The sequence below is a fragment of the Equus asinus genome, chromosome 2 (genome assembly GCF_041296235.1).
Source record: "Equus asinus isolate D_3611 breed Donkey chromosome 2, EquAss-T2T_v2, whole genome shotgun sequence".
NCBI lineage: Eukaryota > Metazoa > Chordata > Mammalia > Perissodactyla > Equidae > Equus > Equus asinus.
Genome location: NC_091791.1, coordinates 164,126,412 through 164,153,868, shown reverse-complemented (window position 1 = coordinate 164,153,868; position 27,457 = coordinate 164,126,412). Strand labels below are relative to the sequence as shown.

General features: G+C 38.0%; 4 protein-coding genes and 1 pseudogene across 4 annotated transcripts; all 5 read right to left on the bottom strand.

Moving 5' to 3' along the window:
* Window positions 1–208: 208 nt before the first annotated feature.
* Window positions 209–1,165, bottom strand: LOC106833311 (olfactory receptor 11H7). Its single transcript, XM_014844516.3, has one exon. The coding sequence runs from the start codon at window positions 1,151–1,153 to the stop codon at window positions 209–211; it is 945 nt and encodes a 314-aa protein (XP_014700002.3). The 5' UTR covers window positions 1,154–1,165.
* A 4,105-nt stretch (window positions 1,166–5,270) lies between these two features.
* Window positions 5,271–7,368, bottom strand: LOC106833312 (olfactory receptor 11H6). The gene has a single exon (XM_014844517.3). The coding sequence runs from the start codon at window positions 6,192–6,194 to the stop codon at window positions 5,271–5,273; it is 924 nt and encodes a 307-aa protein (XP_014700003.2). The 5' UTR covers window positions 6,195–7,368.
* Window positions 7,369–13,706: 6,338 nt separating this feature from the next.
* On the bottom strand, window positions 13,707–15,748 carry LOC106833395 (olfactory receptor 11H6-like). Its single transcript, XM_014844586.3, has one exon. The coding sequence runs from the start codon at window positions 14,649–14,651 to the stop codon at window positions 13,707–13,709; it is 945 nt and encodes a 314-aa protein (XP_014700072.1). The 5' UTR covers window positions 14,652–15,748.
* Window positions 15,749–23,371: 7,623 nt separating this feature from the next.
* LOC106833313 (olfactory receptor 11H6-like) lies at window positions 23,372–24,285 on the bottom strand (annotated as a pseudogene).
* A 1,149-nt stretch (window positions 24,286–25,434) lies between these two features.
* LOC106833314 (olfactory receptor 11H6-like) lies at window positions 25,435–26,403 on the bottom strand. The gene has a single exon (XM_014844519.3). It carries the CDS (start codon window positions 26,401–26,403, stop codon window positions 25,435–25,437), a length of 969 nt encoding a protein of 322 aa, XP_014700005.3.
* Between the last annotated feature and the right edge of the window lie 1,054 nt (window positions 26,404–27,457).

Genomic DNA, 27,457 nt, shown 5'->3' with positions numbered 1-27,457 from the left:
AGTTATTTTTACCATGTGTTCGGTGGCAATCTCTTTCCACTGAAGCACATTTATGAAACTAAAAGCACATTAAAATATGATCAAATACATGATGAATTTTGCTTTGCAGAAAAGGTCCATGAGATTCTGAATAAAACCAAGTCAGTTTGAGTTGGAAGATTATTCTTCCACTTGCATAAAGAGAGTCCTTGGGTTTTACAAAACCCATTCACAAGGTTTGGATCATTCTCATTCTACAAAAGAAATGACAGAGGGCAAATTTCATGTCCCTGTTGCGTAGGCTGTAGATGAGGGGGTTTAAAACTGGTGTCACTACAGAGTATATCAGTGTGATGATCTTATGCATAGCAACTGAGTTGCCAGAGGTGGGACTCACATACATCACCATTATGGTTCCATAGAATAGAGACACCACAACTAAGTGGGATCCACAGGTAGAGAAGGCCTTTTGCCGCCCAGATGAAGAAGGAACCTGAAGCACAGCTCTGAGCACCAGCATATAGGACCCAAGGATGTACAAAATGGTGAGGATGATGATAAGAGAGCTCACAGAATGGAATACGTGCTCTATAATGGGTGTGGGTTCACAGGACAATGCCATGAGTGGGTCCACATCACACAGAAAGTGATCAATGATGTTGGGACCACAAAAGGGTAGTTGTGAAATGAATAAAATAGGAATTGAATGTCCAAGGAAACCAAGGAGCCAGCAAAGAGACACCAGAATGGCGCAGAGCTGCCCAGTCATGATGGAGGGATAGTGCAGTGGACGGCAGATGGCTAGGTACCGATCGTAAGCCATGACACAGAGGAAGAAGCATTCTGTTGTGCCCAGGGAAAAGAAGAAGTAGAATTGTGTGAAGCAACCAGAGAATGATATGGTCTTGGTTTTGGAAAGAAAATTGACCAGCATGTTGGGGACTGTACAGGTCACATACCAGATCTCCAGAAAGGAGAAGTTGGCCAGGAGCATGTACATAGGGGTATGGAGTCGGTGTTCCCACCTCACGGCACAAATGATGGCCATATTCCCAGTCAGAGTCAAGACGTAGACCAACAAAATCATTGAGAAAAGAATGATCTGCATTTTCCAAGGACCAGGAAAGCCCAACAAAACAAACTGTGTCACAGTAGATATCCTTGACTTATTCATGGTCTCCAGACTGTGGAGAGAAAACAGATATATAATGACAAGTCACTTTGCTTCCAAGGCATGTAGACATTTTTTTAAGACAAGGAGTTTGATTCATGTAGGCAAAAGTGTTGAATATACTAAAACAAGACTGAATATATCCTGCCCTATTCTGGATAAGCTGTTTGTCCCTGGTTCTTTGTAAATGTGCAATTCCAGGCAGCTTGACTTTGTCAGTGGACAAAATCAGTTAAATTTTATCTTCATTTGATATAAAGAATTCTTGAAATAGAGGCACAAATACTTTGTCTTATATCTAATTTTTTTTCAGCGAAAGCTGTTCATATATAGCAATTAGCGCTATTCACTTCAAAATGTGAGGATACCCATGCTATTATTTTAAAATAGATTTGAATCTGACACTTTTTACCAATTTGAATGTTTTGAGCTTTGACATTAAATCCGATTCTCTCCCTTTCTTTCTCTCTCTCTTGAGGTATTTCCATTAGGATGATTTATTTTCTATCATTTTTTTCCCCAGGATACCAGAAGAAAGTCAACAAAGATGTTAAGATAATAACTCCTTTATATATTTTCCTATTTCCTATTTAAAGACATTCATATTGCACTACAACTGATTTACAATTTTTTTAATCCTTTGTTTATAGTAATGAAACGTCACTATTATTCACTCCCTAATGATTAATTCACAATTATGATGCTGGCAATTTATAATGCTGCATATACATTTAAAATATATGTCATCAAGGATGAATATAATGTGAGATACCTATTGGAAAAGGAAATTAAAATCACCAAGCGATTCTCTTCTAAAGGTCTTCTTACTGCTGCCACAAGTTTCCCTTAAAATCCACTATTTGGAAGATTTTACTTTATCAATTTAAGAAATAGCCCAAGTTTTAAAAATAACAGAAAGCAAGGGAATCAAAGATGTTTCCAATATAATTATTTACCCATATTCCAAAATTTGCTCTTATTCTCCAAAGAAGATGTCTTTTTAAGAATCAAATACAACTCAGAGAAAAGAGCCCAATGATAGCTTTAACCTATTAGAATCTGCAGAAATTTTTTAGCAAGATGCTTTTAAATTTTTTGACTAAGAGGAGAATTTTCCTTAAAAATATTTTAAATATAAATGGTATGTATAAAATATTTATAGTATTTACTGAACATAATCAAGTAGGAAAAAAGAAGCTTATATTCAGTGAGGTCATATTAAATAAGATAAATATATTTCTAATGATGCAGCTACTTTACAGACTCACTAAATTAGTAATGCATAAAGTGAATTATGAACCTACTCACCTGGAAGCAAATATAACCTTTCTATTGGGCTGGTTATGTTAAGGCAGGTTATAATCTTGTGAACAAAAAACCAAAAGACAAGGAAACTGAAAGATGAGGATAAATTCTTTTTAACTTTTAAAACTAGGATGATTATGAAGAGCAAATTAGCTTGCATTGATGATCATTTTGGTGAGACATTATGAAAAAATGGTTCCCCACTATGGGAACTCTGGCTTTCCAAGAAAAATGATGCAGAGATGCACTTACCCCTGGAATAGCAGCAATGACTTGAACTGAGATTCACAGACTTTGACTCAAAATCACAATGCACAAGATTTAGGTACATGTATTTGAGGTATAGACTACTCTCTTTTTTTGCTGAGGAAGATTTGCCCTGTGCTAACATCCATTGCCAATCTTCTTCTTTTTTTTGCTTGAGAAAGATTAGCCCTGAGCTGTCATCTGTGCCAGTACTCCTCTATTTTTATATAGGTCACCACCACAGCATGGCTGATGAGTTGTGTAGGTCTGCATCCAGGATTCAAACCCTTGAACCCAGCCTGCCAAAGCGGAGTGAGCGAAACTGAATCACTATGTCATGGGGTCAGCTTCTAGACTACTCTTTTTGATATTAAAATAAAAAAAAAAAACCGTCACAGGAAATCTCTTAGTCAGCTGTAGGGAAAGCATGGTAAATGAATTTCACAGATAATTTCCAAAATAATTGTAAGAAGCAGTTCCTAATGTATTTAATATTAAAACTCCATGTGAATCTTATTCCTTATACAGACCAATTTGATTTTACCCTTAAATTTTTTTTAATACCACCTCTTCTGAAGGTGCAGATGAGTAATGGAATGGAGAAAGAGAGGAGGGCTGAAAGAGGAGGGTAAAAAACCAAAAATCCCTATTTCCTTTCGGTTTCAGTCCTAGTGGATAGAGCTAGTTCCATACTGTTCTGTTCAAAATATCTATAAAAGTCATATAATTTCTGGTGCCCCAGCCACTTCCTGAGAAGGGAAAGACCTGTGGATGACTTTGGCACCATTTAGTGTACTTATTTTGGAGAGACATGAGTGATCTAAATACTCTGAAAGATTTTCTTTTTGGTTCTTGAACTGAAAGAGAAACGAATATTCTTTGATGATCTCTTAAATATATTGAATGAACAAATGTATAGTTGAATAGGCCCACCTGTAGTGTATAATAGCAGCAATGTCCATCAGAGAAGATGTCTCCTGTATATCATGAAGCTTTCCTAGGACATCCTGGCGAGACCTATGATGGTCACAAAGGGGAGCTGGCAAAAATTCTCTCCTTCACTTGCTTTAATGTAGAAGCCCTGAGTGAGAGCCTCCTGCATGGCTTATTTCACTTCCCCTGCACCGTAAGATTCTAGTGGCCTATTTCCTACAGTGTGTGTTGAAATTATGTGCTGGTCTTAATTTATGTGTCATTTTAACCACTGCTGAGAATTCTTATGTATCTCTTCATATGATCCTATAAGTTTCCATGCTTTCTGTAGGGATCTTCTTACTTCTTGCCTGGGGATTTCATTAATATTTCTGATAAGTTGGCCCAAAGGGATTATTAGAAATAATGTGTGCCATCAACGGGACTCTATGGTCACTGTAAGCTTGTGTTTCTCAAACAGGGTATGTGATTTTGTGGCATGGGATACACAAATACCCTAATTAAATGTCTTCCTGAAGGGACAGTCGTACTCAGAGAAGATAATTTTTTATTACAGTGAGTATGTATGTACTATGGACCAGAAAGTATAATTTGTGATATTTTTAAAAATAATACTTTGAATTTCAAAGAGACACTGTCCCCAGATGCTTCAGATTTTCTGACCACTGTTGACAACATGTTTTGGTGGTAGAAACGTTTGAGAAACACTGTGCTAGATTACTTCATCACCTAGCACCAGCAGGCCTATCTTCCTGGTATACCTAATTTCATTCTCAGTATGGCTATAACTGAAAGATTGTACTCTCATTTTAAGTAGATTGGCCTCTCAGCTTATGGCTTTCCTGTTTCAGCATGGAGTTTGGGCACAAAAATGGGATTTGTTCTTAGTATAATTTTCTCTGAATATTTTTCTGACTAAGACTTTGCCTATAGCCTTCTGAGAGGCATAAAATATGTTTAGGGCATTGTTATTCTACATTACAAGTGGTACTGGGGATGTCACAATTGATTTGGGGAGGAAGCGCTATGAGTAAAGATGCTCACTTAGGAGAAGGTAAAAGAAGAAGCTTGGTCATTGTGAAGTGCAGGGCTTAGACAGTGGGTCAGTTGGAGAGAAGGCTGAATGGAGCAGTCCACTGAGTGGGGGCTTTGAATGGTAAGAAGTGTTTGTACTTTATCTCTAAGTGCTAGAAGTCTGAATCATACTCTGTTTTTGATGTGAAAGCCTCAAACAATGGAAGATGTCCACTTCTAGGTGCTTTTTTTGGTGGCCTCTTGATTCATTGCCTTTCAGAATATTTATTTTCTGAATTTAGAAGATTGCACCCTCCCTTGAAAGGCTTCAGGTACATATGTACTTGATTCCTTCCACCAGCTAAGATTAAGCCAGCAAAGATAAATCACAGAAACAGAACATATATATAATAACACCATATAATTATTCAGTGAGATCACACATGTTTAAAATATTTTATTGAGGATTTATCATCAATGAGCTGAACTTGAACTGCTAAGGAACTGTGAGAAATAAGTCTGTCTTTACCTAAGTATGAGGCAGAACATGACTAATTCTCTATTGTTGTTATAAATAACTAAAGTCAGAAGTGACAAATTCTGCTTCTATTTCAAAGATGTCTCAATTTTGGTTAATTTTTAATCCCAGGACTTTCTTTAGGGCATCTTTCATGTCTTTGTTTCGCAGACTATAGATTAGGGGATTTAAGAACGGAGTCACTGCTGAGTATACCAAAGTGATTATCTTTTGCATTCCTGCTGGGTTCCCTGATGTTGGGCTCACGTACATCACCATAAGGGTTCCATAGAATAGAGACACCACCATGAGGTGGGACCCGCATGTGGAGAAAGCTTTAGTTCGACCAGCACCAGAGGGAACACGAAGCACAGCTCTCAGTACTAGAGTGTAAGATCCCAAAATGGAAAGGAAGGGTCCAAAGATAATGATTGAGTTGAAAGTGTAACACATAAGCTCAGTGAAAGGAGCATGAATGCAGGCTAGTGCAAACAATGGGCCTGGGTCACACACGAAATGGTCAATGATGTTGGGTCCACAGAAGGGAAGTTGGGAGATAAGAACAATGGGGACTGGATAGCAGAGAAATCCGCTCACCCAGCAAACACAGACCAGCATCACACAGAACTTCCCAGTCATGATGGAGGGGTAATTTAATGGGCGACAGATGGCCAGGTACCGATCATAAGCCATAACTGACAAGAAGAAACACTCTGTTGTACCCAGTGAAAAAAAGAAATAGAATTGGATGAAGCAACCAGTGAAGGAGATGGTCTTGGTCTCAGAGAGGATGTTGACCAGCATATTTGGGACAGTGGAGGAAATATACCAGATCTCTAGGAAGGCAAAATTTCCCAAGAAGATGTACATGGGCGTGTGAAGCCGCCTGTCCCATTTCACTGCACAGACAATAGCCCCATTCCCCAGCAGCGTCAGGAGATAGACCACCAGGATTAATGAGAAGAAGAAGTTCTGCATCTTCCTTTGACCAGGGAAACCCAGGAGGACAAACTCAGACACAAAATGCATTGTTGTGTTCTGGGATCCCAAAGCTGTTAGAGAAACAGAAGGAACCAAGGAGTGAATAATAACATTTGTAGGTTTAGTAATAAATTGCTTAAAAACGTACAAAGTATTTTTACGTACGTTATCACATTTAGTATTCCTAATAACCCTTTGATCTGTAGGGCGGTGTGCTTTATCCTTCTCCTTTACAGATAAGGAAATTGAAGTTAAGAGAGATTTAAGGGTTTACTTAAATGTGCAGTGCCATTAACTCCTAGATACCCTGGCCCATTTGGAGATCAGTTTGAACTAACTCCACTTCTTTTCAAATATTCTAAATTTGAATATGTTTTCTTTTGGAGACTGCTATTTTCTCTGGCTTGTTTCCCCCTAAGCTGCACTTGGGGGGGCTTTACATCATGACCGGGCTCTTGAGGTACTTTCCAGCTAGGTATTTCAATTTCTCTAGTATGTAAAACCATGTGCTATCGTTTTTGCTAGGAATTAAGCCCTGAACACCATAACTTCGCCATTCATCATCTTGCTGTTACCTAAATTAAATAATGAGTAGAAGGGTCACCTTAGGATAGGCTGAGACCAGAAAGATCTTTCTCATAGTGGCTGAATTAGGAGTTGAGAGTTGAGACGGGACTATAAACTTGGACATTTTGCCAACAACTTTCCTAAGGCTATTGGCCCATGCTTATTTCTATGTCCTAAAGTTTCCTGGGTAAATTTCAAGATACTTGGTTTGGTAAGCCACCATCAATATTTTAAATTTAGTAATATATTGACTACAAATGAAGGATAATTGACCATATTATTTATTGATGTCACTGTTAAGATACTCACAAAATTGCATCCTTATGCCATTTATACAGTCTTCAGAATGACAGAGGCCTGCTTCTCAGTATTTGATCAGACCTGGAGCAAACTCAGGATAAATCTTTTATTGTCAAGGTAACTTTGGATATTTGTATTAACTAACAGTATTTTTAGAATGATGAAAAAGTTCTGTCTAATAAACACGATTTTTATGAAAATCTAAATTTTGTCCGTTATTTAGTTCAAAGAACTGTAATTATGATGACCATATGTATAAACATTTCTCTGACAGTTGTAATTTCAAATACAATTCCCATAACTATACTTGTATTTGCCAGACCATGTGCTGTAATTCTTGGTTGGAAAATGTAGTTACTGGGCTCGCATTAAAAAAAAATTCAATTCTGAATTTAAATTGCAGCACATTATCCATTTACTTATTCATTTAGACATTTAACAAATGTTTATTCACTGTTTGTTAAATTCCTTGTAGAGTACAAAGTTCTGGAGTACAATGGTAAACATGAAAAATAAAATTTCTTCCCTTTGGAACTTCTTGTTTATAAAAGCAACCAGGACTGCTACCTACATCTGTACAGTCATGTCTCTATGTGATGGGGGCTTCCGTGAGCTATATGCTGTGGGCCTGAAAAAAGATATTTATTCCAGTTAGGAATAACTTAGATAAATCTATGTAGTGAGATTAGTAGCATGTAGCAAACTTTATTTGACATAAATGAGATATTTTGGGCTTTTCAAAACAGTAGACAGAGACATGAGACATGACTTATTCTACCCCAGGTCAGGAAGTTCTTGGCACCAAGAAGAGAAATACAATTCCAATTCTTCGTTTTTGACCTGGACCCAGACCTCATAAGTCTTAACTCCTGCTTGGTCACTTGACTTCATACTGTCCATGACCTTTTTACATTTATGTTTCAGTGAAATTTTAGTTAGCCTTATAATACATAATCAGAAAAAAATGGATAAATGAACTTCACAGGTAATTTGAAATCTCACTGCATACCTTTCTATTGCTTCTCCCTCCAAAGTACATCTATTAGTAGCTCAAATGGTGAATTTAAATCCACCCTTTTCATCTTTCTCTTCACTTTAAGTGTTATAATAAATTAGTTGGAGAGAAGAAGAGGAACGAGGAGCCTGGATAATCCATTCTGTAGGAACTGAAAAGGAAGCCAGATCTTCCTCCATAACCACAACCACTTGCTTGGGATTTAAAGCCACTTTCCCAGGAAAGAGCACTTTTAAAATTATAAGTGCAGAGATTCTTCTTCTTATACATACTTATATTTTTAAGGTTAACCTGCAGATGAATCCAAGGGACAACAGAATCTGCTGGCCTACTTCTTTCTTAGTTTCCACTTGCCACTTGTCACTTTCCAACAACTGTGAAAAAATAAGAACAGCCTGCTTTAATTGCTCTTGCTGAAGGATATTTGCCAATCAAAACTTAGATATCAGAAGCAAAGTGGCACAAGACTCAGGTTGCATTCTAACTGAAGGAAATTTAATGCTCCCCCTTCCCCCAATATCCAAGACATTTGAGCACTATTTTCCCTAAGTGAGTTGTATACTGAGAGCTCTGTGATACCAAAGTGAGTCCTTATTGGGACTATATTACCCCTAGCACTCTTCTGAGTGTGTTGAGAGAAGAGAACTGCTGGGCTAACATATTGTTCGTACAAAGAACAAAGGAACATAGAATTAATGAATTTACAGAAGAACCAGCGTGCTCTTAGTAGCTGACAGCAGTGGATGTACAGAGGCAGTGATGCACTGATGCAGGCAGAGTTTCTGTACATACCTGATGGTGTTTCTGGCTCCAGAAGGAAGATGTGAGTGAAACTCCAGCTACAAGACTGTTCTCATAATACAATCTAAAAGATCATTTGTGGATGGAGAGCAGTATTTGTGGCTCCAGAGTCTTGCTTCCTTTAGTATTCTGAACAAAATGAAATGTATCTTTCATGTCAGTGATTATTAAGAGTTTACAAGTCTCTCCTGACTAGGATCCACAGCTCCCCAGTGTGTTCACTGGGAGGCACCAATTCCTTGTGCACGTGTTTCTGTGTGTGCATCTAATCCTACTTATATTTGTTTATATTTCCTCCATCGGTTTGACTGTTGAGACACAGTGGTCAGGATAAATATCCAAGAGGGGCTAGGAAATATTTCCTCTTTGTGGAGGGATCCTTCCTTTAAGGAACTGATCTGCCTGGGGAGCAGGGTAGTTTAGAAGAGTGAGAGGGACATGTTAATGGGAGAGAAGAGAAGGAGAAAGAATGTGTGTGTTTGATCTTCTCTCCAAAATAGACCTGGTTTATTCTTGGTCCCATATATGTAAGCACTTAAATTAAACAAAATTGTCGTCTATACATATTTTACTTAATTTTATTATATTCAACATAAGGCAAAGAATCTACTTTTTCAATTTTAAGTATAGCTTGAACACATTTAGTTGAAAAAATTTAGTCTTCTATAAAAGTAGATTTGTAATGTTGTTGACTTACATGATGCAATATTAGTGAAAGTGAAAGTTTTGCACTGAAGTCGCTCAGAGGTGGGAAGTATGAAGTTTTTTCATTGATTTCAGGGGCAGGAGAACAAACAAGATGAAGAAGAGAATTTGAGGGGGAGATGAATTCAATCATGGCAAGAGTTAAAGTAGAGAATATTACTGAGTTTAGGAGTGAGACTGTATAAAGACAGAGCAGGTTCTCAAAAATGTAGTCCCTGTCCTAGCAGTATTAACATCACTTAAGCACTTGTTAAATTGCAAGTTCCCAGGCTCCACCCTGACCTAGTGAGTCAGAAACTCTGAGTGTGGGGCCCAGCGATCTGCTTTAACAAACTTTCTGTGTGTTTCTGATGCGGGCAGAAATCCGAGAACCACTATGTAGATGATAGAGCATTAGAGTCTGGGTTAAGGATGGGTATGTTTGAAACAGCTTCTAAGTTTGAGGGGATTTCATTAAGGTCAGAAACTAATTGAGGATGGTTGGAGACAGGGTTAAAAATGGTATTTGTATGGAAAATTGGAACTTGAGGCTGAGTTATAGGTGATGTTGTATCTGTAAAGGCAGGATTGGATTCAAGAATCTGGGAGGCTTTGGGGGGCCGGCTCCGTGGCCAAGTGGTTAAGTTCGTGCGCTGCGCTGCGGCCGCCCAGGGTTCGGATCCTGGGCGCGGACATGGCACCGCTTGTCAGGCCACGTTGAGGTGGCGTCCTACATCCCACAACTAGAAGGACGTGCAACTAAGATATACAACTGTGTACGGGGGGCTTTGGGGAGATAAAGCAGAAAAAAAATAGATTGGCAACAGTTGTTAGCCCAGGTGCCAATCTTTGGAAAAAAAAGGAAGATTGGCAACAGTTGTTAGCCCAGGTGCCAATCTTTAAAAAAAAAAAAAGAATCTGGAAGGCTTTGGAAAGAGGCCTGGAATAGGTAGGGAAATGGTTGAGGAGATTATTCAGACATTATATGAAAGTGAGTGACCTGCTATAAAAAGAGAGCACTGGGTGTTGGCAGAGTTGAACCTAAAGAGGAAGAGTTGGGATAATAGATAGACAAGTAGGACACAGAAAATCTAGGTCCTAGCTTGAGTGTTTTCACTTATTAGCCATAAGAGATTGGTGGAGCTAATTTCTTTAAATATTAGCTACATACTCACCTTGCTTGTGTACTCCATAGGGCTGATAGAATGAGATGAGATAATAGTTATGAACATATTTTGTACATGTCTATATAGTCATAATATGATTAAATGTGGTTTAAGAGCCCCAGAAGTGGATTCCTGACTTTCCTTTATCTCTTAAGTTTGTCATGAAAACATCATTCTAGAATTAGAGTTTCTTTTATTAGGGTCTAAGAGGACTTTCCATTTGTTTTGGACAAGTGAGCTCCCTGGTTTGTCCCCTCCCCAAACATATATCCTCAAGGACAGATTACAAAGATACAAATCCTTTAAAAAGAAACTTTTTTTTGGTACGCTAACATTGGTTTATAACATTATATAAATTTCAGGTGTACATCATTATATATTTCGACTTCTGGGTAGATTACATCATGTTCACCACCCAAAGACTAATTATAATCAATCACCACACACCTGTGCCTAACGACATGCAACCACCAATCTAGTCTCTGTTGCTATGTGTTTGTTTGTCGTTGTTTTTAGCTTCTACTTATGAGTGAGATCATATTGTATTTGACTTTCTCCCTCTGACTTATTTCTCTTAGGATAATACCCTCAAGATCCATCCATGTTGCCACAAATAGCTGGATTTCATAATTTCTTATGGCTGAGTGTTATTCCATTGTGTATATACCACATCTTCTTTATCCATTTGTCCCTTGATGGGCATCTCGGTTGCTTCTGAGTCTTGGCTATTGTGAATAATGCTGCGATGGTTATAGGGATGCATGTATCTTTATGCATACTTGTTTTCAGGTTCTTTGGATAAATACCCAGCAGAGGAATAGCTGGATCATGTGGTAGATCTATTCTTAATTTTTTGGAGACTCTCCATACTGTTTTCCATAGTGGCTGCACCAGTTTGCACTTCCACCAGCAGTGTATGAGGATTCTAAGGTGAGATTTTTTATTAAGACTTCTTCTTAGTATATGGTATTGGGCAGGCTTCCCCAGAAATTCAGATAAAATATTATTTTTCTTTTTCCTATATATATTTATTTTTGATTGCAGTAACATTGGTTCATAACATTATATAAATTTCAGGTGTACATCATTATATTTCAATTGCTGTGCAGATTACATCAGGTTCACCACTCAAAGACTAATTACAATCCATCACCACACTCATGTGCCTAGTCACCTCTTTCACCCTCCTCCCACCCCTTTTCCCCTCTGGTAACCACCAATCCAATCTCTGTTTCTATGTGTATGTTTGTCATTGTGAAGCATTCTTTATTGTGGCCTAGAAGGTTCTAGGTGATCTGATCCTGCCTACCTCTTGAGCTTCATATATAATTTTCCTTCTGGATAGCGCAGTCAGCCTTTTCCTGTTCTTTGAAAACCCCAAACTTTTACCTGTATTTACATGGGATTTATTCCCCTAGATCTTGGCATGGCACATTCTCTTGCTTTGAAATATCACCTCCTTACAAAGGCATTCTATGACCATCTGTCTAAATTATTCCTTATCTTACCCCAACATTTTCTATATTCATACTCTTCTTTATTTTTTTGTTTTATTGAGATAAATTGACAGCTAACTTTATATTAGTTTCAGATGTGCAACATAACGATTTGATATATGTATATATTGCAAAATGATCACATCCTTCGCATCTAGTTAACATGCATCACCACACATGGTTAGAATTTCTTTCTTTCTCCTTTATTCTCTTTAGACTACTCATGACTACTGGAATTATAGATTTATGTGTTTACCTGCTTATTATCTGCCTCCCTCACTAGAATGTAAGTTTCACAGAGGCAGGGACTTTATCTTTTACATTAATGTAATTCAGGGCACATCATAGAGGTGAAAAGTGTTTATTGAATGAATGAATGAAATGTATTCACTTCAGATGCCAACCAACCAATTTACTTTTGAGCAAATTGTTGGGCCCATCACCTGGGCTGCCATCAAATTCCTCTGCGTCTGTTTTCATCTCAGTATATTAGAATCACCAGCGATTGCCCTCTGTCTGTTTTTACCTCTGTGGGGCTGTGTGCTCAACTCAATCTTCCCTCATGTAAAACTAAATCCAAATTTTAGTGCCACTACATGCCAATATTCTTTCAAAATGTAAACCTATTTCCAAGTATCTTAATTATCTTTCACAAGTAGGAAAAGTTAAGATGAATGTAATCTATTTCTTATTTTATAAGTGTAGAATTTGAAAACTGAGGAAAAAAGAAACTTCTGCTGTTCTCGTGAGTTTTTCAGTCACTTATAGTACTCACTGTAACTTCTTTCACTTTTCTTAACTAATATAAGATTTTTATTTCTCTATGTCATATATCTATTTAAAATAGTGACTCTATAAGATCAGTCTGTGGACTGGTGCTGGTCTTGATGCATCAGAATTACCTGAGTAACATTAAAATAGAAATTTCTGGAGTCTACTTCAAAGATTGTGATTTAGGAGATTTGGAGAAAGGCCTAGGAATCTGCTTTTTTTAAGAGCTCCTCAAATAATTATGAAACAGAAAGTTTTGAGAGACAGTGTTTTAGATCATTATTAGTCATTTGGATACCAATTAAATAAAAATTTTGGCTCAGTTATGATTTATTAATTGGCACTAATTTCTTTTAATATGAGCTAGAAAGGGATGAATACTCTTCTTTTCTACCAGGAGCAGAGCAGAGATCATTTGGTCAGAAAAACCAAGGGTGAGAATGGAGATACTTAGTAGAGGTCAAAAAAGCGTGAATTCGGGGAACACGTAAGTGATCACAGAAAAAAGGATAAGCAGTTATTGGAGGTCAAGGTAGGCTAAAATTCAGAAATCGGGGGCATTCAATTCAAGTTACTATCTATTAAGTCCCGACTGAAGGCAAGGTCTAGTTTAATTGATGTACTATTGTTCATGATTGACCTGGCAGAAATGGATGAATTTGGGTCTGCATGTCAGGGTGCAAATGAATAAAGACCTATTGTTAAGTGGGAATAGAAATGGGGAAAATAATAATTCTAATCTTGGCCCATTCATAAGCTCTCATTTGCTTTGACTAATTTTTGTGCACACCTGAATTTTTCTCAAGGCAGCCTTCATGTCCTTGTTTCGGAGACTGTAGATCAGTGGGTTTACAAGTGGGGTCACTGATGAGTACAACAAGGTTACAATCTTCTGTATGCCAGCTGGATTTCCAGAGGTTGGGCTGATGTACATGATCATGATGGTTCCATAGAATAGAGACACTACAGCCAGGTGGGAACCACAAGTGGAGAAGGCCTTACGTCTGCCAGCTGCTGAAGGAACATGCAACACTGCCCTGAGGACCAGGATGTAGGACCAAAGGATGAAAAAGAAGGTGATGAAGATAATAAGAGAGCTCAAAATAGAACAGGAAAGCTCAATTCCAGGAGCAGGGATGCAGGACAGGGCCAGAAGAGGACCAGGGTCACAAACAAAGTGGTCAATGGTATTGGGGCCACAAAAGGGGAGTTGTGTGATAAAATAGATAGGGACTGGATAGCAGAGAAAGCCCATTACCCAGCAGAGGACCACCAAGTTTGTGCAGAGATGACTGCTCATGATAGTAGGATAGTAAAGAGGCCGACAGATGGCCAAGTACCGATCAAAAGCCATGAGGGGCAGTAAAAAGGTCTCAGTAATGCCCATGGAAAAGAAGAAGTAGAACTGGAGGAAGCAGGCAGTGAAAGAGATGGTTTTGGTCTCAGATAGGAAGTTCCTTAACATATTGGGAACAGTGGTGTTGATGTAACAGATCTCCAGGAATGAGAAGTTGGCCAGCAGAATATACATGGGGGTGTGGAGTCTGCGATCCAGCTTTACTGCACAGACAATGGCCCCATTCCCCATCAGTGTCAGGATGTAGGACACAGAGAAAAGCACGAAGAGGAGGACCTGAACCTCTCTGGAGCAGGGAAAACTCAGGAGTATGAATTCAGTCACCGTATTGACTCCTGACACATTCATGGCTTCCTAAGGGGTGAAGAGGAAAAAATGACAAAGACAAAAATGACGTTATTCCCTAATGCTCAGGAATATTTTTATTTAGAGATGCCTAAGTCCCTCAGATTCTATTATTCTATTAAATAAATAATGTAACTATATTGCTGAAGATTGCCAAACTTTGAGAGTGCTGGATGTTATCAGACTTTGAATCTTCGTACTCTCTCTTTCCTCTTTCAGTATTTTCTCCAATCCAGTAAAAGACAGGCTCTTATGTAATAAGCAATTGGAGAAAGTTAATGGCAGTACTTACAAATGTAAGTAGATATGAAAATCGTGTATTTGTATCTGTGGAATAAGATACAGAGAACCTTAATATTGAACACAGAGTTTCAAATACTTGTATCTTTGGAATTAGAGACACAAATATTAGGCATCTGAAGAGGAGAGGGAGGAAGGTAACAAATAACACACTGAAACCTTTATGCATTTCACTTTTATTCTACATCAGTGTTGGAATTATAAGTATTGGTGTCTTAAGGTCGTCTGATAATCTAGACAAAAAGTGTCAAATGTGCCATAATTTCTTCAGTGTTCGTTATGGTTTGTTAACTCAAGGAAACTTTAAAAGTCCGGATATCTACATAATGGCTTTCAATTTGGTTCTGTCTTTTACCAGTTGGATTAAAATACTTCTGTAAAATCTTGGTCTAGGTTAATACTAGAAAAATACAGAAAAAGTGAGCAGTGGGTCTGGCATATTAATTAAGGACTTTTGCCTGAGATGTCAGGATTCCTAGAAAGGCCTCTATTCTTCTGGTTTATGGGTCCTGTTACAGATGTGGAAGATTGGAGTTGGTTTGGGAAGTGGACAGAGAATATTTGTGAAAACTTCCTTCTCTGAGTTAGACTTAGTCTTGGACATTGTGTGACTTCCATGGTGAGAAAAGCAAAACAAAGACAATAAAGTAACCTACAATTCTGTTGTCAGTAATTTGGTCTTAATTTAGTAATTTATTTTAGGACCTCCTCCATTAGTGAGGAACAGTCATCATTTGGACCTAAATGACCCAAAGTGACATGATCGAGTGACAGAATTTATTCAGGAAAATATAAGTGCAGAATGCAGACTCAGGCACTTTTAATAAAAGTATTCTAGCTAAGAATATTCATTAATTTATTAAAAATGTGTTACTGTCCAGATCACATAATGTCATAGATTTAAGGATGCTCTTGATAATTGCAATTAGTGACACAAAAGATGAAAGAAATTCACAATTTTCCATGTCACACTTAACTGTAAGCCTCCTCTTCAGTCTATGAATAGATCATGTTTGGCACAGCAAAGCTGTGAGTAATCTTTCTGTAGCAGGAGTTCAGTGTAACCCAGAAGCCCAAGAAACCATGAGGAAAGAGTGAAAACAGCAAGAAATATTTGGGGACTAATGTATATGAAGATGCAAATGGTTTTGTAAACCACGTGGGAGTGAACTCACCAATCTGGAGTGCTCTGTCATCTTGTTGTTCTCCCTCCTTGGAATGGCCGATCGTCTGCTCTGTGGCAGAGCCAAACATGGCTAAAAATAGGGAGAGCTGAAGTTTTTTTCTGCCCTGCTCCTCATAGCCGCTTTGTCAGCCATTTCTAGATGTCACTTCGCTAACATACTGTTCCCCCAAAGACCTGGTTCTGACTGGGTGCACCTCCTGATTAACAAGGACAGAATTTACATACTACTGGGGCTCCTTCCTCATCTTCTTCTCTCTCATTTCCCTGATTCCCAGTCCTCCTAGTTGTAAAATGAATCTCCTTACATTAATTCATGTAAGATGAAGTGCTATTGTATTTATAGCCACACAAAATAAGGCAAAGCAAAAAGGCACACCTCAGAGCTGTCCTATACTTGTATCTCTTCTGAATCCATCTCCTCATAAAACTGGTAGGTCTGACATGTAATCTTCGGTTTTCACTGCAACAAAAGGCAGGCAAGATGGAGGGCATGGCATCCTTGGCAGCCAGCAACCCAGAGGGGGGCTTACATTTGGACACTGATATTGGTTTGGAGAGAAATTGGTGTATTTGCTGCATAACAGAGACATATGTATGTTGCTTTGTAACCTATGTCTTGTTTTTCCGAAGGGATATAGTCTCCTAAGAATTCCAAAAGTGAGAATTCATGAGGGAAGATTGTCCATCATATCCCAAGTGGTTCCTTCCCTCAGGAGCCCATTAATTGGCCTTTGGGACCCAGTTTCTACAGTGGTGATCAGATTAGCTCATGCTAATTCTTAGAGCAGATGTTAATTTTGTTCTATAGACAGGTTACTGTTATGATGGTGCAAACACTACAGCAACACCAGCTTAGCTGAAGCATGAGGTTTTTGCTTTTCTTCATATTCCTTTCATTCAATTTTATTCATTTTTTTTTGTCTGTCTGCAAGTTTTGGACTCTCTTATCTATCAGTATCAGAGTTATGACATCTGAATTCTCATTCTCTTTCCTATTGACTCATTCAATGGCTTGAAAAGGGTTCTTCCCTTTTTTTTTTGTAAAAAGATTTCTCTCCTGGGTCAGCTCTGTGCTTTTAGTATGATAGTGATAAATAAATTACCATTTCATGGTGAAGAGGTCCTGGAGCAGAGATTGTGGGGCATTTGGCGAAATGCCAAAGTTCTAGAAGCTACCTTCCCATTTTCAGGTTATTTCAAACTGTTTTTAGCAGATGTCCCTGGAAGTTGACATGATGGTTGAAATTTTCTTGCTTCTAAGTAAGGCGTTGCTGAGAGAGATGACAAACTCTTGGACTCCTTTGTTTTTATTACTTATATGTGCATGTGGGTGCACATGCATATGAGTATGTATGTACTTAGATCAGATATTTAACAACATTTTTCTTCTATTATTGGTTTAGAGCCATCTCTAATGAGACTTAACTCTTGTTCATAATTTACTATTCCCTATGCCCATAGCACTCAGTGCGCAAAAAGAATTTTTTGGGTTATGACCTGAACTTGCTTATTTTATAATCATTGTTTCTGTAAAGTAGAAATGTTTTTGTTTTTTAAATGGTAGCAGCACTTTTTCAGTCATGAATATTGATATCTTAAGATGCACAATCATCCAGAATTATTTATTCATTGCAAGCTTTTGGTGTTTGAAGGCGTGAAGAGAATTTTCTTCACACTAAGTTCTCCCAAAATTATGATTAGACAGAAAGAATTTATATAACTTTTGTAAGGTGGATGGTGCTGTGCCAGATACTTGAACTGAAGTATTAAGCTACAGAATTTAACAGGAGGGAGTTGAGGAGCGCTTTTGATCTTTTAAAAAAATCTGTGTATATGTTCAAATACATAATAAAGTTCTCCCTCTTGGTGAGGAAAGAGATTTGTGAAATATTCCCTTATTTTATTTTTTCCAGTTTTATTTAAGTATAATTATCATATTACATTGTGTAAGTTTAAGGTGTAAAACATAATGATTTGGTATACGTATATATTGTGAAATTATTACCATGCTAAGTTTAATTCACATCCATAACCTCACATAGTTACAAAATTTTCTTTTTATTGTGATGAGAACTTTTAAGATATACTCTCTTAGCAATTTTCAAATATGCAATTAAAATATATTGTTAACTATAGTCATCATGCTGTACTTTACATCCACAGAACTTATATGTCTTATAACTGGAAGCTTGCATATTTTGACTACCTTCACTCATTTCCCCCACCCTCCACCCCTGGTAACCACCAGTCTGTTCTCTGTTTCTATAACTTCTTTTTTTTTAAGATTCCACATATAAGTGAGAGTGTACAGTATTTGTCTTTCTCTGTCTGACATATTTCACTTAGCATAATGCCCTCAATGTTCAACCATTTTGTCACAAACAGCAGGATTTCCTTCTTTTTCATGGCTGAATAATATTTTATTATATATATACACATCACATTTTCTTTATCTATTCATCCATCAATAAACACTTAGGTTGTTTCCATGTCATTATGTTACATTACACTATTTCCATTGTAAATAATGCTGCAATGAACTGGTGGTGCAAATACGTTTTCGACATAGTGATTTTTTTCCCATATACCCCCAGAAGTGGAATTGCTGGATCATATGGTAGTTTTACTTTTAATTCTTTGAAGAACTTCCATACTGTTTTTCATAGTGTTTGTACCAATTTACATTCCCATCAACAGGGAAATGTACATTGCATTCCCTTTTCTCCACATTTTCATCAGCACTTATCTCTTGTCTATTTTATTATTATTATTATTATTTCAAGGAAGATTAGCCCTGAGCTAACATCTGCCACCTATCCTCCTCTTTTTGCTGAGCAAGACTGGCCTTGAGCTAACATCCATGCCCATCTTCCTCTACTTTATATGTGCGGTGCCTGCCACAGCATAGCTTGCCAAACAATGCCGTGTCCTCACTTGGGATCCAAACCGGCGAACTCCAGGCCGCTGAAGTGGAATGTGTGAACTTAACTGCTGCACCACAGGGCCGGCCCCTGTCTCTTGTCTTTTTGATAAAAGCCATTCTATCTGGTGTGAGGTAATATCTCATTGTGGTTTTGATTTGCATTTCCCTGGTGATTAGTGATGTTGAGTATCTTTTCTTGTACCTGTTGGCTATTCATATGTCTTTCTTGGAAAAATGTCTCTTCAGGTCCTTTGCTCCTTATTAATAAGGTTATTTGTTTATTTTTCTATTGAGTTATAGGGGTTCTTTATATATTTTAGATATTAATCCTTTATCAGATATATGGTTTGCAAATACTTTCTCCCATTCCATAGGTTGCCTTTTCATTTTGCTTATGATTTCCTTTGTTCTACAGAAGCTCTTTAGCTTGATGTAGTTCCACTTGTTCTTTTAGTTTTTGTTTTGGTTTTGTTGCTTGTAGTTTTGGTATCATATCCAAAAAAAATCATTCCCAGTATTACTCTGAAACCAAAACCAGACAGAGATATCACAAGGAAAGAAAACTACAGAGCAATATTCCTTATGAACCTAGACAAAAAAATTTTTCAAAAAAATGCTAGCAAACTGAATCCAGTAATACATAAAAAGGTTTATATATCGTGATCATGTGGGTTCTATCACAGAAATGCAAGGGTGGTTTTGACTTGAAAATCATTGTGTGTGTTATTTAATATATGAATAGAATAAAGGACAAAAATATTTTATTATCTCAATAGATAAAGAAAAAAGATTTTACAAAATCAAACATTCTTTCATGATAAAAATCCTAAAAAGAGAAAGAAAACTAGGAATAGGAGGGAACTTCCTCAACCTGATAAAGAGCATCCATAAAATACCCACAGTTAACCTTACACTTAGTGGTGAGGTAGTCAAGGCTTACCCTCTAAGATCTGGAACAAGACAAGGATGCCTGCTTTTGACACTTATGTAGAGCATTGTACTGAATGTTCTAATACACAGCCAGAAAAATAAATACAAGGCATCCTGATGCCATTTACAAATAGCATTAAAAGAATAAAAATATGATAAATTAATTTAACAAAAGAAATGCAAGACTTGAGTACTGACAACTGCAAAATATTGTTGCAAGAAGTTACAATAAGGCTAAATGAATAGAATGAGATCCCATGTTATTGGATTGGCAGATTTAATATTATTCAAGTCTCAGTTCTCCTCAAACTGATCAACGGTGCAATTCCCAGTGCAATCCCTAGCAAGTACCAGCTGCTTTTTTTTTTTTTTTTTGCTGAAATGAACGAATTGATTCTAAAGTTTATAAGGAAATGCAAGAGAACCAGAATAGCCAAAACAGTCTCAAAAAAAAAGAACAAAGTTGGAGGATTCCCATTCTTTGATTTCAAAACTTATCAGAAAGATACAGTAATCAAGACCGTGTGATACTAGCATAAGGATAGATATGCAGGTTTCGAATTGAGAGTCCAGAAGTGAATCCTTATATTTAAGGTTTTATTTTCAACAAAGGTGTCAAGATAATTCAATAGGGAAAGAGCAGTCTCAACAGTGAGACAACCGTGTATCCACATGCAACTGTGTATCCACATGCAAAAGAATGAAGTTGGATCCTTATCTCCCACCATATACAAAAATTATCTCAAAATGGGCCATATACTTAAATGTAAGAGATAAAACTATACAACTCTCTGAAGAAAGCATAGGCATATACATTTGTGATATTGGCTTAGGCAATGGTTTCTTAGATATGGCACCAAAAGAACAAGAGACACAAACATAAAAATAAATTGGACTTCATCAAAATAAACAATATCCATGCTGCAAATGTCACCAAGAAAAGGGAAAAGCAACCCAGAGAATGGCAGAATGGGAGAAATTATTTGCAAATCATATATCTGATAAAAGACTTGTATCCAGAATATTTTAAAAACTCTTAAAACTCAACAACAATGAAAAATAAGGAACTAATAAGCCAATGAAAAATAGGGCAAAGAATTTGAATAGACATTTATTCAAAGATGATTCATGAATGGTCAATAATTACATGAAAAAATGCTTAATATTATTAATCATTAGAAAAATGCAAACCAAAACCACAGTGAGATACTACTTTGTACTGTCTAGAATGGCTAATAAATAAATATATAGAGAGAATAACAAGTGTGGCCAGAATGTGGGGAATTTGAAACCCACGTAATTGTAGGTAGCATTATAAAACAGCGCAGCAACTTTGGAAAACAGTCTAGCAGTTCTTTGAAAGAGTTACCATATGACCTAGCAACTTCACTCAGGTATTGTTATGGACTGAATTGCATCCCTCCAAAATTCATATGTTGAAAGCCTGACCTCCAATGTAACTGTATTTGGAGACAGGGCCTTTAAAGAGGTAATTGAGGTTAAATGAAGTTACAAAGGTGGGACCTTAATCCAATAGGACTGTTGTCCTTAAAAGAAAAGGAAGAAACACCACTGTTCTCTCTGTCTCTCTTTCTCTCTCCCTGTCTCTCTGTCTCTCTCTCTCTCCCTGCAACATAGAGGAAACACTATGTAAAGACACAGTGAGAAGGTAGATATCTGTAAGACAAGAAGTGAGGCTTCACCAGACATCCACTCTGCTGGCACCTAGATCTTGGACTTCCAGCCCCCAGAACTGTGATAAAATAAATTTCTATTGTTTAAGCCACCAAGCCTGTGGTATGTTGTTATGGTAGCCTCTATGGACTAATATGGGTATATATCCAAGAGAAATGAATATGTGTTCACATTAAAATGTGTACATGAATATTCATAGTATCAATGTTCATAGTAGCCAAAAAGTGGAAACAACCCAAGTGTCCACCAATTGATTGGTGCATAAACAAAGTGTGGTATATCCATACAAAAGAATATTATTTGACAATAAAAGGAATGAAGTACTCACACATGCTACAACATAGATTAGTTGTTCATGGATGAACAGTATGCAAAGTGAAAGAAGCTAGCACAAAAGGCCACACATTGTATGATTTTATTTATATGAAATTCCCAGAATAGACAAAATCCATAGGGACCGAAAGTAGATTAGTGGTTGTCAGGGGCTGAAGGGAGAGGGGAGTAGGGAGTGACTGATAATGGGAATGGGATTTCTTTCTGAGGTGATAGAAAATATTCTAAAATTTGTTAGCAGTGATGATTGCACAACTATGTAATAAACTAAAAAATGCTGCATTGTCCACTTTTGAAAGGGTGAATTTTATGGTATTTTTATGGTATATTTCAGTCAAGCTGTTACAGAGCGAAAAAAAAAAGGATTAGAAAAGTTTAGTTCCATCACTGGGTTGTGGTCTTTCTGAGGATAGGAAAGAAATATTGCTAATCTGGGTCACTCCAAAGGCTAGTACAGTGCCAGGTAATATCTTAAACTTTACCTTTCATCTGAGGAGATTTTTCCATTGATTTGATTTATCATTTAATGATTGGTCCAACCAGTTGAAGAAAACCTCACATTTGTCTAGGAAAATTCTTTTCATTTCATTCATAGCACATATAAAATACAGATTGTTACAGAGTTTGTATAATTTCTTTAGACACTGTTCTGGCTGTCAAGAATGATAGAATCTGGGGACTGGCCTGGTTGCATAGTGGTTAAGTTCACGCACTCCGCTTTGGTGGCCCAGGGTTCGTGGGTTGAGATCCTGGGTGCGGACCTACACACAGCTCATCAAGCCATGCTGTGGCGGCATCCCACATATGAGAAATAGAGGAAGATTGGCACAGCTGTTAGCTCAGGGACAATTTTCCTCAAGCAAAAGAAGAGGAAGATTGGCAACAGATATTAGTTAAGGGACAATCTTCCTCACTACCCCCCAAAAAAGATAGAATATAGTGAGGAAATATGAAGAAATATATTTGTTTTATTTAAATTGACATTATGGATGTTTTTGTGTTAGGCATTGTGTTGGGTTATGGAGTTACAGAAATTAATAAAGCACAGAATGCTACTCTTAAAAAATTCACGATCTAATAAGTATGGGGAGGCATGTGGAGAAAGATTTGTGAACAGCTAACTGTAATACAAGAAAAAAATGAATGACATATTAAATAGAAGTACAAGTAATGTGCTATGGAAGAGGCAATTAATTGTGCATGTGGAAAGTCTTCATTGATGATCTGGCATTTAGGATTTTGAACTGCCTTCTTCAAAAAGTTCACATCTACTTGCTAGTTTCCCAGCTGTTCATTAACAGGAAGGTCACAGTCTAAACTCATCTGGGAATAACTCACCAACATCACAGAGCAGTTTTAGGAACCTCCTAGAACTTTCTTCAAGGCATTCTTCATTTCTTTGTTCTGTAGTCTATAGATCATGGAGTTGAAAAGAGGGGTCAAAACTGAGTAGAACAGAGTTGTGAGCTTCTGCATGTCCTCCTCTTGTCCTGACCTTGGGATCACATATGTCATCATGACAGAGCCATAGAATGGAAACATGATGGCTAGATGTGAGGTGCAGGTGGAGAATGCCTTCTTCCGGCCAGCAACTGAGGGCACCTGTATTACAGCCCTCAGCACCAGGGTGTAGGAACCAATACTGTAGAAAAAAGTGGCAAAGATGAGGAGGGAGCTCGTGGTGCCACATATAAGAACAGTCCCTGGGAGTGGGATGCAGGCTGAAGCCAGGGCCAGCAGAGGACCTAGGTATGCAGAACGTCGTCAATCACATTTGGATCACAAAATGGTAGCTGGGTAATGAGTATCACTGGGATCAGAAACCAGAGAAAACCCAGCAAAAGATGACCAGGCTGCTACAGAACTTAGTAGTCATGATAGTTGGGTAGTGTAGGGGTTGGTAGGTTGCCAGGAACCCGTCATAGGCCATGATGGAGAGAAATAAGCATTCGGTTGTGTCCAGTGAGAAAAAGAAGTACAGCTGGAGCAGGCACCAAGCAAAGGAGATGGTTTTGGTTCCCCTGGTTCCCCTGGGAGAGGAAGTTGGTCAGCATGTTGGGCATGTCAGAGTTGACATAGCAGATCTCCAGGAAGGAGAAGTTGGCATGCACAAGTGAATCTTGTTTTTTGTGCTCCTATGGAACTGTGCACAATTTCATTAGTAGATGAGATTGTGCCCTCTTAGAGTAAGACTTATTTACTAAGATGCAATATGATAATTTCAGGCCACTTTGAAAATTTACTGGAGTAATATACTTCATTTCAGACATTGGCCATACTATCTTATTTCTATCCTCAGACTCACACACACTGTCCTCTCTACATCGTTAGTATTCGTTCTAATACGTACAGGGAGAAAAGCATTTTAAAAATAATAAAGCACTTAAAATATGAATTATTGTTGTTTCATTAAGTTTTTTCCAGGTAATCTAGTTTCCAGGTTTCACCTCTGTTCTGTTTCAGTAATTTATTCTTTTGCATTAAGTGCTCCTGTGGTACAAAGATAAAGAAGGAATATATTAAGTTATAAGAACCTAACGCAACCCAAAAAGTAACCAGTTGGAGAAAGCTATTTTCTCCAGATAAGATCCTGTTTGAGAATTAGGTTGGCCGAGAAGAAATTTTTTGACAAGCCCACTTGAGGAAGAATCTCAAACCCCAAAGGGCCTTCATATGGTCAAAATTATTCTGAATAAGAAAGGAAAGATGTTCGGGTCACTCTTGTGGGTAGTGGAAAGAAGATGAGGAAGGAAGAAAAAGAGGCAGAACCAGGTATAATATGAGAGATTGAAAGGGTGTTCAGCACGGTGGCCTTTCCTCTGATTTTCCCTAACTCTGACCTGTAGTCAGGTTAATAAACCTACACTAAGCTGGAATGAGTTTGGTTTTGGGTAAAATATTGAAAGGAATGGCTCTCACATCCAGATTGTTGTGATCAAAATAAGACAGCTGGTGGATTCACGATTGGGAGAGGAGAAGCATTCATGAATGTGTTTGTATGGTGTGTGCGTGTGTGTGTGTTTATGTATGTGTGTGTGTAGGGAGACAGTGGTGGGGACTCCCGACATCTAATCACTATGAAACAGGGACTCAGAGGCAAATTTACCTAAATTTGCAAAGGATAGAAGCTGACCAGTTGACTTCTGGGTTATTTATGTTTTTTCCTTGAAAATGCCCGAGAATGTCTGACATTTTCCTGTTTCCATGCTGTACACACAGGAATATTAATATAATAAAGCCTAGTATGAATGATTTATGCAAGTTATGGTAAGATCTTATTTACTATTTGCTTCGCTGAAATGCATCCTTAAAAATATTCCGGGGAATATAGGGAACAAATTTACTTACTTTCAAATTTACTTAAGATCATTAACCTCCTATAATTTTATATCTCTGTATGTCATATGTATCTGTGGATTCTAGTTCTTCAGAGGCTGTCTTTGACCCAATCTTATAACCCTAAAAAGTTTTCTCAGGGCCTCCTTCATCTCCTTATTCCGAAGGCTGTAGATCAAGGGATTGAAAAGTGGAGTCATCACAGAATAAAATAAAGTTACAGTTTTCTGAATCCCTGCTGAATTGCCTGCTGTTGGGCTCACATACATAACCATGATGGAGCCATAGAACAGGGACACCACGGCCAGATGGGAGCCACATGTGGAGAATGTCTTACGCCGGCCTTCTGCTGAGGGGACCCTCAACACAGCTCTGATCACCAGGGTGTAGGAGCTGGTAATGAAGAGGAAAGTGGAGAAAATTAGGACTGAGTTAAAGATGGCACAGGTGATCTCAGTGGCAGGAGCTGGCACACAGGAAAGCTTCATAAGGGGTCCTGGGTCACATAAAAAGTGATCAATAGTATTAGGGCCACAAAAAGGAAGCTGAGAGATGAGATAAACTGGGAGGAGAAAACAGGAGAAGCCACATATCCAGCAGTAGGCTCCCATTCTGATGCAGCGTTGAACTGTCATGACAGTGGGGTAGTGCAGGGGCCTGCAGATAGCGAGGTACCTGTCAAAGGCCATGGCAGACAAGAATAAGGTCTCAGTGGTGCCCATGGAGAAGAAGAAGTAAAACTGGAGGAAGCAGCCAGAGAAGGAAATGGAGTTTCTCTCAGAGAGAAAATTGGCTAGCATATTGGGGACAGTAGAAGTAACATACCAAATCTCTAGGAAGGAAAAATTGGCCAGCAGGATGTACATGGGGGTGTGGAGATGGTGGACACACCACACTGTACAGATAATGCACAGGTTTCCCATTACCGTCAGGAAATAGATCACAGAGAAGAGTGAGAAGAGGAGGATCTGAGTCTCCCAGGTACAAGGGAATCCGAGAAGAATGAATTCAGTCACAGGGTCAGAGTGATTATTCCCTCCTGGGCTTTTCATTTCTTCTTTCCTGAAACTGCAATAACAAGACATTACCATGTTACAAATGACTCTACAGAAGTTTTCTCAATAAGATATTCTCTCAATCTCTTTACAATTCAATTAGCAGCATAGTTTTAGATTACTTAAAGATTTTCAGCATTATCATTAAATGACACTTCCGTTTACTCAGTTGTACAGGCCACAAACTTCGGGCACACCTTACCACCCTTCTCAGTACTCTACGTCCAAACCATCAACAAAGCCTCCAGGCATCATGTTCCAAACATTCGGAATCTGAACAAGTTTTGGCATTCCCATCAGCTTTCACCTTGGTCAATGCTACCATGAAATTCCCACTTAAACTACTACAGAAACCTGTTAAATTGCCTGTTTCCATTTTTTATAGGTTAAAGACTATTACCCACACGTTAGCTAGACTGATAGTTTTTCAAAAATCTGATCATCTCATCTACCTGTTCTCAATCCTTTAAACATGCAAAGTAAACCCCAAATTCCTTACCACAACTTATATGGCCAATGAGGCCTTCCCCCATGCCCACATTTCCCACCATTCTTCCCTCTACTGACGCCACTCCAGCTGTGCTGATAAAGTAGTCCCCCCTTATCTGCAATTTCACTTTTGTGGTTTCAATTACCCACAGTAAACCACAATCTGAAAATATTAAATGGAAAATTCCAGAAATAAACAATTTATAAGTTTAAATTGCATGCCATTCTGAGTACTATGATGAAATCTTGCCCCATCCTGATCTGTCCTGCCTGGGGCATGAGTCTTCCTTTTGTCCAGCAAATCCATGCTGTGTCTGCTACCTGCTTTTTAGTCACTTAGTAGCCCTCTCGGTTACTGGATCGCCTCTTGGGGTAAGGCAGTGCATGTGTTCAAGAAACCCTTATTTTACTTAATAATGGTGCCAAAGCACAAGACGAGTAATGCTGGCAATTGCATATGCTAAAGAGAAGTCATAAAGTGCTTTCTTTAAGAGAAGAGGTGAAAATTCTTGATTTAAGAAGGAAAGAAAAAAAATTGTATGCTGAGCTTGCTAAGATCTAC

What these genes read in the sequence shown, in the direction of transcription:
- LOC106833311 (XM_014844516.3), bottom strand. Translation starts at nt 1,153, where the DNA reads ATGAATAAGTCAAGGATATCTACTGTGACACAGTTTGTTTTGTTGGGC.
- LOC106833312 (XM_014844517.3), bottom strand. Translation starts at nt 6,194, where the DNA reads ATGCATTTTGTGTCTGAGTTTGTCCTCCTGGGTTTCCCTGGTCAAAGG.
- LOC106833395 (XM_014844586.3), bottom strand. Translation starts at nt 14,651, where the DNA reads ATGAATGTGTCAGGAGTCAATACGGTGACTGAATTCATACTCCTGAGT.
- LOC106833314 (XM_014844519.3), bottom strand. Translation starts at nt 26,403, where the DNA reads ATGAAAAGCCCAGGAGGGAATAATCACTCTGACCCTGTGACTGAATTC.